The 11767-nt window shown below is 43.7% G+C and overlaps 1 protein-coding gene across 6 annotated transcripts in view; it reads left to right on the forward strand.

The window, feature by feature from the left end:
• The window catches only part of PHF20L1 (PHD finger protein 20 like 1), a 1153412-nt gene extending 1142928 nt beyond the window's left edge, over window positions 1–10484 (forward strand). For 5 of the 6 annotated variants that reach the window (XM_069621650.1, XM_069621651.1, XM_069621653.1 and 2 more), the window contains one exon: window positions 8898–10484. In XM_069621650.1, the coding sequence (XP_069477751.1) occupies window positions 8898–9040 (143 nt within the window). In that variant the 3' untranslated portion in view covers window positions 9041–10484. Of the gene's footprint in view, window positions 1–5562; window positions 5793–8897 lie in introns of all 6 variants that reach the window. The other variant, XR_011278670.1, reaches the window with a different exon arrangement.
• Window positions 10485–11767: the final 1283 nt, after the last annotated feature.

An 11767-nucleotide genomic window follows, 5' to 3' on the forward strand; every position in this document is an offset into this window, starting at 1 on the left:
TCTGCCATTCCCATGTCCATTTAGATCTCCAGAGTCTCAAGAGATGTCTGGTTATTTTCCACAGGTATATTCTGGATACTTCCCAATTTTTTGTTATAGAGGGGCCTATCTCGTATGGGAAGGATTACAAGAAACTATACAGAGGGAGGTAGGCTAAACCTTCCCTTTCTCATGGCAGTTGATGAATGCAGGCTACAGGAACACTGATGTTTGTCTTTTATCAGCACGCATGGTCTATTCAGGGAATAACAATCATTTATTACAAAATGTTTCATCATATCAAAAACATGTATATCAAATCCATCCAATCGATCAATGTGTGGTTATTTTCCACCGCCTGCAGCCTCTCCATTTTATTTATCCACACATTGATTTTGTCCGCTTTTTTACATTTACTTTACTTTAATACATTTATAAAGTGCAAACTTTGGACCCATAGGTATTAAGGCACTAACCAAAGAAGTCGTCAAGCACGGCAAAGGCGGATGAAAAATCTCATGAGTAAACCAAGAGGGGGAGTCGGACAAATATCCACGTTTCAACTTTTTCTTGAAAGATTCTATAGTATTCTGACATTTGAGATCAAGCGGAAGGTTGTTCCAAGCTTTAGGAGCAGCAGAGTAGAAAGCTCCCTTTTCTGCCTTCTTGCGTCTACACTTGGGGAGCATTTAGTATTTCTGATTGCTAGATCTAAGGGCTCTACTATGAACTTTTTCCGTAATGAGATCCTGCAAGTAAGAGGGCATAATGCCCTGTCTACGTTTAAAAGTCATTGCTAATAAACTGAAGCGAATACGGGCCTCCACCGGGAGCCAATGCAGTGCTCGCCTGGCATCCAAGACATGGCCTCAGCGGGATAGTCCCATAACAACCCCCACTGCCCCCGTCTATTACCTTCTTTTTTGCTGAGCCCAGCTAAGAGGCTACAACAATAATTGTCTCACACCCTGATACAGCCCTATCCATGCTCCACTCTGCTATATCTGATACTCTCGATGTTCTTGCCCCTGTCATGAGGATCCGCTTGAAGCCCAAAGCCAAGTGCAACTCCCGGTACGACTCAGACCTCGCCACCCTTAAACGCAAGTGCAGGGTGGCTGAGAGGAAATGGGTGCTTCCAGTACATCCTCTGACAAACTGACCTGCCGCCTGCTCCAAAGGCAATACCGGCTCTCTCTGCACCAAGAAAGAGCCCACATCCAAGTCTGCGTCTTTGGGGCATCTAACAACTCAGCCAAACTCTTTAAAATCTGCAAGGAGCTGGCCAATCCTGCTGCAGTCTCTACCTCTCCTGTCCCCTCCCAGGGCCACTGCCCAGCCCTGGCTTCTCATTTCATCTCTAAAACTCAGGCCATCTGTCCTGTCTCTTCCTCTCCCCTTGCCTCCTGTACTCCCTGCTCTTCCTCTGGCCCTTCTTCAGCCACCTATCCTCCTTCCTTCTTTGCCTTTCCCCTGTTCTCCCCACACACGGTTTCTAAACAAGTCCGATCAATGAAAGTCTCGTCAAAACAGGTTCCCCACTGTTCCTCCAAAATCATCAAGGACCACATTGACACTTTGGCCCTTGCTCTGGCCGACTTCTGCATCCACTCCTTCGCCACAGGTGTCTTCCCTTCCCACCTGAAGCACTCCCTTAGGCACTCTCTTCTTAAGAAACCCACAGCTGACCCCTCCTGCCTGACTAACTATCCCCCAATCTCCATCACCCCCTTACTGGGCAAACTCGTGGAAAAAATTGCCATCTCCCAACTTAATCTTTACACTGAATCTGTTGGTTGTCTCCATGACCATCAGTCTGGCTTCAGAGCTGCCAGAAGCACAGAAACTTCTCCTGAACATCCGTGAACACCTGCTCTCCAACCTCTATTCCAACACCCCCTGTGTCCTCATCTTACTTGATCTCTCTTCTGCCTTTGACACAGTCAACCATGCCATCCTGCTTAACCGTCTCTGTGATAAACTTGGTATTGCTGATCAAGCCCTGGCTTTGCTGACCTCTTTCCTCTCCAATAGCCCCTCCCAGGTCCAGCTTTGGGTCCTTCCTCCCCTCAATCTCTAGGTCTACCTGTGCTGTTTCCCAGGGGTCTAACCTCTCGCCCTGGATGTTCAACCTTCTCCCACCTGTGAGGCTAAGAACTTCGGGGTCATCTTTGACTCCACACTCTCCTCACATCTCGAACATCTCTAAGAAGTCACACTACCAGCTTCCCCTCCTCGGAGGTATTCTTCCTGTCCTCTCCTCCCCCCAGAACCTCACTTTCTCCAGAGCTCTGCTTCTCTCTAGGCTGGACTACTGCAACAGCCTCTTTCTAAATCTGCCTGCTTCTACTCTCCGCCCTCTGCAACTCATCCAGAACAGGAATACAAGAATAGTCCTTGGCCTCAAGCCCAGGGATCGTATCTCTCCAGGACTGAAAGCTCTTCACTGGCTCCCAGTGGCTGCGAGGATTACGTTCAAAACCCTTTGTTTTGTCCACAGGGCCTACTGGGGCCTCAATACCTTCAACTTGCTCTTCCTAAATGTATTCCTTCTCGAGCTCTTCGCTCATCTGCCTCAACTTCTTCAAGGTCAGTCGCTTCTCCAAACGACGAGTTGGTGGTAGATCTTTGTTCGGCTAGGGCCTCCCCCTGGAACAGCCTCCATGCCTCCCTGAAACTTGAGGAGAACCATATCCGGTTCTGGAAGCACCTCAAAAGCATCCTATTTGCTTTGGCTTTCTCTCCTCCTCTCCCCTGCTGAACTCTTGGCTGAAACTGCACTGGCACCTGGTTACCCTCAGGCCCAGGACCCCTCCCCCACCAGTTGCAACCCTCCACTGCCTCCCTGGCATCCCCTGCACTTAGTGACTGTTTGTTTTTCTGTATCCCTACAGCCCTCTATCAGCACTTGCCACCAGCTGGCCGCACTTTTACTTAATGCTTTATTCTATTTATTTTTACTGTTGTTCCCATGTCCTGCACTGCCCCCTGTCCACCCCCAGCCCCCACTCGCACTTGCTCAATGTCACCTGGGCGTTGTCTCTGTCTTCCCCTTGTTCCCCTCCCTTGCCTCGTCACGCCTTGAAACACTTGTTTATAGGTGTGTTATAAATGCCAAATATTATATCTGCATCGGCCTGTGTAATGAATGGTCTAAGATGAGCAAGAAGCTTAATGTAATAGTTTGCAGCAGAGACAAGACTCCCAACATGGGTCTTCATTGTGAGCTGCTGGTCGAAGATAACACCCAGGGTTTTATGATTCTTTTGGGGAGTTGGCTTAACATCTCCCAGTTGAAAGCCATTATAAGGAGGGCCCAGTTTGGTCAACATGGACCGAGAGCCAGTGATCAGCAGCTCCGTCTTTGCCCTGTTCAAAGCTAGACTATTTTGCACTACCCAGTTTTCTATTGAGGTATAAATTCTAGTCAATTCAGCTTCATCCTGGGCATGAGTACCAACCATGGGGACGACGCGGTGTGTGTCTGCATAGTTGGTAAACTCAATACCCTCCTGATCCAGAAGGGCAAAGAAAGGTGCCATGAATATATTATATGAGCACTGAGAGATGCAAGCACCCTGCGGGACACTAAAATTGACAGAAACCGGAGGGACCAAAATCTGTTCTCTCTTGTCCAAAAAAGCAGTCCAGCGTGCAGCTGCTGGGGAGAACTTGGCCACTTCCTCCAACCTGGTGAGCAAAATTAAGTGGTCGACCAGGTCGAAAGCTGTCGATCCAGCGGCATCAGCATGGATGAGAGACCTTTGTCCACACGCTCCAAGAGCCTGAACTTCAGTTTCAATAATGCAGTCTCCTTTCTATATCCCTGTCTGAAACCTGATTGACGACAATTGAGAACGGGGAAGTTGTTCAGATGTAGTGCAGTCTACCCGTACGCCACATGTTCCGCAAAAATGACATGCTCGTAATGGACCTATAATTGAGTGGCACCTTCGTAGGTAAACCAGGTTTTATAAGAATAGGGGTGACCCATGCTTATTTTAAGTCCACTGGAACATATCCTTCAGAGAGGGAGGCATTCACAAACTGACAAATGGCCACCAGTAAAGACAGTGGGCATGTTTTAATTATCATGGCCGAACAGGGGTAACCTTTACATTTGTTTTTTTTGTTTAACTACAACGGACAACTCATCAACCGTGATGGTAGAAAAATTAAACTGTGGAATGGTGGGACATCTTTTAAACGTCTCCTTCCTTGCCTCACTGGAGGCTATAAGAAGGTTGTCTTTTCTACAAACGGTCTGCTCTAATGCCGGTCAGTTTGTTTGTCATAGTTTCCTGTATGTCCTGGCACCAAGCCACATACTTCACTAATTGGCTGACATTAGGGGATCTGGTGGTTTCTTGTTCCGTAAGAATCTTGACGAGGTCCTTGACCTTAAATTGTGCATTCAAAATTCTTAGGTTCATGGAGTATTTCTTGGCATCTATAATAGCCAATTTATAAGCCTTGGCAGGACTTTTATAGGCCATCAGCGCTACTGATGAAGGATTGGTTTTCCACGGATAAAATAGTTTGAGGTTAGAGGATTTTAGTGTTTGTAATTCAGTGGAGAACCAACGCTTATTTTTTACTCCATCCCTATATTTTCTGTGTTTGAGTGGGGCTAAGGTGTTTGTGACATTGTCCAAATTGGATAAAAGGGATTTAGATATCCCTACTGAGGAGTTAAGGGCAGAAAAGTTAATAGACTTGCTCAACAAGGTTTTAATTCTCTCCTGCGTGAGCAGCTTTGAACTTCTTCCCAATGAACCTTGCAACCCCTTGCCTTTCAATTTCTTAGGAAAGTCAGCCTAATAGGTGATGTGAACAAAAGCATGATCTGACCATGGGCAGGGGGATACCAGAAAGTCCTTAGTTATAACATTAGTAGTAGAGATCCAATCTTAACGTGCTACCAAGATTGAGTGGGCGAGCAGATAATTTGCTCGAATCAAAGGTCGGCCAAGGCCGTGTCCAGGTCAGCAGCTACAGGATCTTCCTTGTGACCCAGCCAGTGTTTAAAATCACCTAATAATAAAAAAATTGAATTGGGCTTTAGGATAGACACCAAATAATTGAACAATGCCAATGTGAAATCTTCTGTCAGGGAGGGTGGTCTATAAATCAAGAGCAGATTCAGTGTTGATTCGGCATATAGTCCCAATTTTCACATGAAGCGACTCAATGCCATTCATAATGTTCCCATTTATTTCCCAAATGGTTAATGCTGATTTCAAAATCACCCTCTGCCCTCCTCTGTCTTGCCGAACCATAGAATATCCTTCAGGGATAGCAAGGTTGAGGGATGGGCCAGCTGCTCTGTGTCCCCAAGATTCGGTTAGCGCACACACTTCAATGTTCTTTTCTTCTATGCAAGTAGCAACTTCTAACGCATGTTTGACCAGTGATGTTATATTAAGTAGCAGGGAAATTAAGTTGTGGACTGGAATGATCCTGCGGCTAACTTTCTGTTGCTCCAATCCCCCCCCCCCCACCCACCCCTTTGTGGAGCTTGTATGACAGGTCCTGATTGAGCTATTAATTCAGAACTAATTATGGTGTATCCTCCACCCGCAGACGCAATGTCAAAGGAAGGAATCCGGATCGAAGAGACCGAGATTACGTCAATGTCCTCTGCAGTGGATTTTGGGCTCATTATACAAATATATCAATGCCGTTCTAACAGTCATTATCAAATGGGACGATAAGTAGAAGCCAGAGGATCTTGCATGCAAACAGATTGAGCCCTGAGCGCGGCCCCTGTGATGACCTCCTCAGCACTTTTATAGTCGTCTCTTCAATGAGAGGTAACTGGTTTCAGATTATAAGATGTCATCTCTGTGGAGGGGTTCAGCAGTGGCGGCAGTCAGACCAACATGTCTTAACACATTTCTACCTTTTGTGGCCCCCACTTAGGCAGGGAGTAGAGCTTACCAAGGACAGTTCTTCTAGTTTAGGAGTTTATACCGTAAGGGAGAGAACACTCCCAGTGAAGTCCTGCTTGCCCAAAAACCTATGGAGGTTCTTGCGGGGTGGGCTCACCTCCCTAGCCTCAAAAGGGTGGCTATTCCCTGGGGATAAGGGGCAAATACCTTGGTTTTGTCAGACTCGACATTGGCAATGCCAGTTTTAACCAGTTAGTCACAGAAAGCACTGACCAGGAATCCAAGGCTGCATCCTGCCACAGTACATTACCTTATGTAGGAGACTTCTGGACTCTGGAGGGGAGGAAAACTGTATAAAAAAAGATGGCCAAAGGACAGGTCTTCAAACTCGAGGATCAGCCAACTTGTGCATCTTACATCTAAATGGAATAATTATTGTAAAAAGGATGGTGCATGGTAGAGCACAGGAAAATGTAGAACACGGTTTACTGCCATCATTTTAAACCAGTTTGCTCTTTCCACTGGCATTTCAGAGTCCGGTGTTAAGGCTTTGTTACACAGAAAAAAATACGCAAATACCCCCAGAGTTATTCCAGTTTGCTTATTTCTCCTTGCTGCGCTTCACCGGTAAGTAAATCACTCATTACATATATTTTCCATTTCTGTCGGCAGCAAGGATTTCGCTAAGTCGAATATACCCCCTTTTCCATGGCTATGTACGTTCATTAGATCTACGCAACTGCAATGCACAACTGCGCTTTGCTGTTGTAAAAATACGTGGGAGTTTTGAACTTCACCACACCGCTACAACACATAAACCGCATCAACAACACACGAGGACTGATATCGCCCAATACTCGCTCCAAAAGCTCAGCCCCGGTGTATACCGAGTTGAAGCTGCCATCAGAACACCACCTCTCTCACTATCCTGCTCCCTCTTCACCCTACTAACCCATTCCACCTTTTTCAGATCTGCCAGAATGCCTTGGGACCAATGCCGTTGGCCGACGGTGCGGGGTACAAATATCTTTAACATTTAACAATTCATTCCACCTCCCGGCTTTGGAAAAACAAGGCCAATCTCCACCAGAAAAAACGAGCAGGTTTGTAGAGAAACGCACCGGGAGGGAACTGCAACGCAGAACTGTAAATGTAACGAAAATGTTGCTAGACAAAGAGTGTCACTGTAAGATGACACTGAAGGTGTCTTGTGTTACTGAGTGAAAACGCAAGAAACTAGAACAACTCTTCCTGCACTGGTAGCCTTGGTGTCTGATCAGTTTCCCCAAAGCATGCAAGTTGAGTGAATGTTAAGGATGAAAGGGCCTCACTCACTCCCCAAGTAGCCTGGATACCAAAACATAAGACGATATGCCGGTGGCTCCATTAAAATCAATGGATGAAAGTTGTAAAAGGGAGCATTTTTCTTAACACTTTATAAAAACACTTACAAATGGGACTGAGTAAGATGCCTTTTGGTTATTTGAATGGCACATTGGGTAGAAGTGGCAAATCTACCAAATACAAAAATACCTGTTGGTGACATCGGCCAGGTGGCTACCTGGGCTTCCTTCCATGTTTGGCAAGCATTTTTCACTGGATTCCTTCCGCTCTGCTTTGTTTGTACGGTGCGTCAGTGTTTGCTTGTGTTGGATTCCTTATGTGCTCCCCTCCTGCAGTTTGTGTGCTGCTTTGGGAGGCTTTCTGAGATGAGATATTTTGGGGAGGAAGAAATCCATCAAGAGGACCAGATTACTTAACTTTGGTACTGTTTATTCTGGTTCAATAGTCCTTCCTCCCTCAGATTCCTCATTGCCCACCCACCTGCCCTTCATTAGGGGAATATTCTTAACCAGTATCAGTTCTATGGTTCATCAGCCTCTTAATGGGGGGAGAAACCGTCCAGAACTGAGGTCATCATGCACAGCCGTTCCATTTATGCCACCATCAAATCAGGGGTCCTGGTCACCAACAACACAGAGCCACAGTTTGGCCGATTATAGCTGATAAGGTGTCTAATGCCTGACTTGTACCTGAAGGTAATTTCAAATATGCAGCATTGGTGGGAGGAAGGACTAATCCACCAGGAACAACATAGTTAAGTACTTTGTTTCTGAAGTATCAGTCAGTGCTGGTGAGACCTCTAACCATCTTTCATCCTCAGCTTTGACCCATAGTACTTCTTTCTGTTCGATTGGCATTGTTCCACTCAGACCAGACACGTTTTCATTCAGCGTGACCCAGGTTAGCTGTCATTACCTTTTTTCATATAAATTCCTCTTTTAGTTTACAAGACATCTTCGAGCGTCTCTATTCTCACTACAGCAAGCATTATCTGGTGGATTTTTGTCCGGTCTCAAAAGCTACCAGATTTGGCAGGCCATTACCTTTTTAATGTTGTAGTCAATATGCTAAGAAAGCCTAAACCCTGACATTTAGTATTTTTTCTCTTTTAAAAGTTTGAGTAAGAAGCAAATTGTGAACGATTTTGCTATGAGTAAAATGCACTTATAATATTCTATCCCTAAACGCATTCATTTTACTGGCTGTCCTCTACCCCACTTATACAAGCTTTATTGCCCTTGAATTAAAATTGTTCGCTTTATACGACTTGAGGCAGAACTTTCAGGTTTGGCTGTAGAAGTGTAAAGTCGAAGCATGACTAGTGGTAAGGGTGTTAATGGGTAATGTGGCTAGTGTTAATAATTGGACCACTGTGTTTTTCCAATATCCCTCATAACAAGTCATACACTATACACGATGGTGATAATTAGCCATGATGGTGCATTTGTATCTCAGGAGTTACAACATTAGGTATACATTTATTTGAGTAAATTGACCTCCTACTACACCCATGAACTGCCAAACATTGATTAGTGGTGCAGGAAAAGCCAATTGGCAGAGAGTAACAGATAGTAATCAGGACTTTTGAATAAGGACAGTGTCTTGTGTTTGTCATATCTTATGAACTTGTTGTGGCAGTTTTTACCTTATCAGTCTATCCCATAATTAACTTTTTTTTTTTAGTTTTAGAAAGCTGGCTGGATTTCACGGGAGAACTAGAGCCACCAGATCCCCTGGCAAGACTGCCTCAACTGAAACGTAGAATTAAACAACTGTTATCAGACATGGGGAAGATTCAGCAGATAGCAACTCTCTGCACTGTATGACAAATGGGAGAATCTTGCAAGAAAGGACAACTATCAACCAAACTTTGTCTGCTAGAAAAATAGGAAATCAAATTTTTATATTTTTGTGCCATTGTATTGTTGGCATGCCGCCATGGAAAGCAAAACTAAATCTCCAAGTTCATCAGTCATTATAAGTGAAGTGGGCAGCACCATGTCTAAGTTTGATCATGAAGCATATGCAGCATAGCAAGGAGAGATTGCCCACCAATCTTCATACCTTTATGCAGTTGACGATACTTTATAAGAACATTGTGTGTATAGGTAGGAAGATTTCAAGCTGAGCTTGAATAATTTGTCTCATATGAAAATTAATTGACGCTCAACATCTATGCTCCATGTTTTCAATGATTCAAATACAGGAATCAGTTATTTCCTTTTCTGGTTGTTCTCATGTAGAGAAATTGACATGTTTGCATCCTCTTATAGAGGTCCTAGTAAAATCTGAGCCCTTGCAATGAACTGCTGGATGTCTTTGCATTGTGGCAAGTTAGGTGTGTCTTTTATAGGTGGGATGCATGCTAGATGGAAAATGTGCCAAATATGCCTCTACGATTGAAGTATTTCCAAGTTTCTCATGGAATCGTAAAAAAAAATCTTTAATGTGCCAGGCAAAACAAATTTTGCTTTATACAAAAGATTTCTTCAGAAAGCATTTTAATTGCACTATTCAGGACCAACATTATTTTTTAAAAATCCTGAATAGCATCACTTAGGGTTTGCTTTTTCAAATGTACACACAACCTCAGCAGGTCCGAGGAGTGACGAACAGCAAAACTGACTGTGAACTGTAAAACCACTAGGAACAAATATATATATATGTATATATATGTATAGTAGAATTGTTTTTACAAAGCTGACGCCTCCGTCATGAATGCACAAATTGTAGAAACCAAAGGCAGCTTAGTCTCGCTGTGTTAGCTCTTTCTGGTATTGAGCCATGGTCCTTCTCTACAACAATGCTCAAATATGCTGTCACTGCACCAGTGCATTATATGTATATATTCATATATATAAATATAAATAATATACATGTTTATATGTACACATGTCTAGTTTTATTACAACAGACTAAAATACATGATGGTTAACATATTAAATGTTACCTTTTAAAAGAACATTTCTATAGTAAAAAGAAAAATGGAAAATAGTGTATGTACAGGTTTTGGAATTTGTAAAAATGACTGTTAAAAAGGAGGCTATTTAACTGATGACATTAAAATACTTGAACGTTTTTTGCCTCTGCTGTTTATTAGTTCTAGTCATCTGTATAAAAGAGCATTTTGCATAGAACCAATAGACAGCCATTGTGACTTTCTTTGATAAAAAGTACAAGCCACTGTATATAAAAAAATATTTAAATATGCGAGCACTGTTCTCTGTAAGGTACTGTATGTAAAAATGTTTATTAAAACTATTCTGCATACTCTGTTTCACCTCTTTTCCAGGGAAATGTAATATTTGAAACCTGAAACGCACCAGATATTTACACCAGAGGGGGGTCCAGCCGGTGTCAGTCTGGGTGGGGAAGTTCTAGGTTTGGGTTCTCACCACCTTTTGGCCCAGTGTCATGGGACAACTCACTCAAGCTGCTGCCATGAGCGCGCCCCCTGTTGACCTCAGCACTTTTATAGTCACTGCAGTGAGAGGTACCTGGTTTCAGATTATAAGATGTCAACTCTGTGGAGGGGTTCAGCAGTAGTGGCAGTCAAACCAACATGTCTTAACGCATTTGTACGTTTTGTGGCCCCCAAATAGGCAGGCAGTAGAGATTTCATAGGGACAGTTCTTCTAGTTTAGGAGTTGATCCCCTAAGGGAGAATCATTCCCAGTGTAGTACTGCTTGCCCAAAAACCTATGGAGACTCTTACGCGGTGGGCTCACCTCCATAGCCTCAAATGGGTGGCTATCCCCTGGGAATAAGGGACGAATACCTTGGTTTTGTCAGACTCTACATTGGCAATGCCAGTTTTAACCGTTAGTCACAGAAAGCACTGACCAGGAATCCAAGGCTGCATCCTGCCACAGCACATTATTTTATGTAGGAGACTTCTGGATTCTGGAGGGGAGGAAAACTGTAAAAAAACATTTAAAAAACACGATGGCCAAAGGACAGGACTTAAAACTCGAGGATCAGCCAACTTGTGCATCTTACATCTAAATGGAATAATTGTTGTAAAAAGGATGGTGCATGGTACAGCACAGGAAAAATGTAGAACACGGTTTACTGCCATTTGAACTGAATAACCTCAGCCCTTTAAGATGAGTAGCAATTACCCTGGAGATGGATGGGGATGCAGATTTTATTCATAATCGAAACGACTCAGTTGGCAAAAAAGGAGAACTGTTTTATTGATCATTATTTAAAACGGAGTACAATGAACATCAACGAATTTGCTCGATCCTCTTACTCAACCAGTTTCATAAAAAACTGAGCTTATATATCAAAAACTTGTCATCATTAACGTTGACCTACGTCACTACCAACGTCATCCTACGTGGCAAAATACAAAAACCTAGTGGCAAGTGGCAACTGTAGTAGGCTCTTAGTGAACATCTAAGTATACGTTCTATACTAGTATGGGACAGTGAGTAAAAGTCATTTGTTTCTTAACATCAGGTGAGGCAACTAAGCCCTCCCCCCTAAAATGACCACTATGAACATCAGTAAATACACAATGTCCCATTGGCTACTCAAACTATAGGACC

The sequence above is a fragment of the Ambystoma mexicanum genome, chromosome 5q (genome assembly GCF_040938575.1).
Source record: "Ambystoma mexicanum isolate Mex_15411 chromosome 5q, UKY_AmexF1_1, whole genome shotgun sequence".
In the NCBI taxonomy this organism is placed as follows: Eukaryota; Metazoa; Chordata; class Amphibia; order Caudata; family Ambystomatidae; genus Ambystoma; species Ambystoma mexicanum.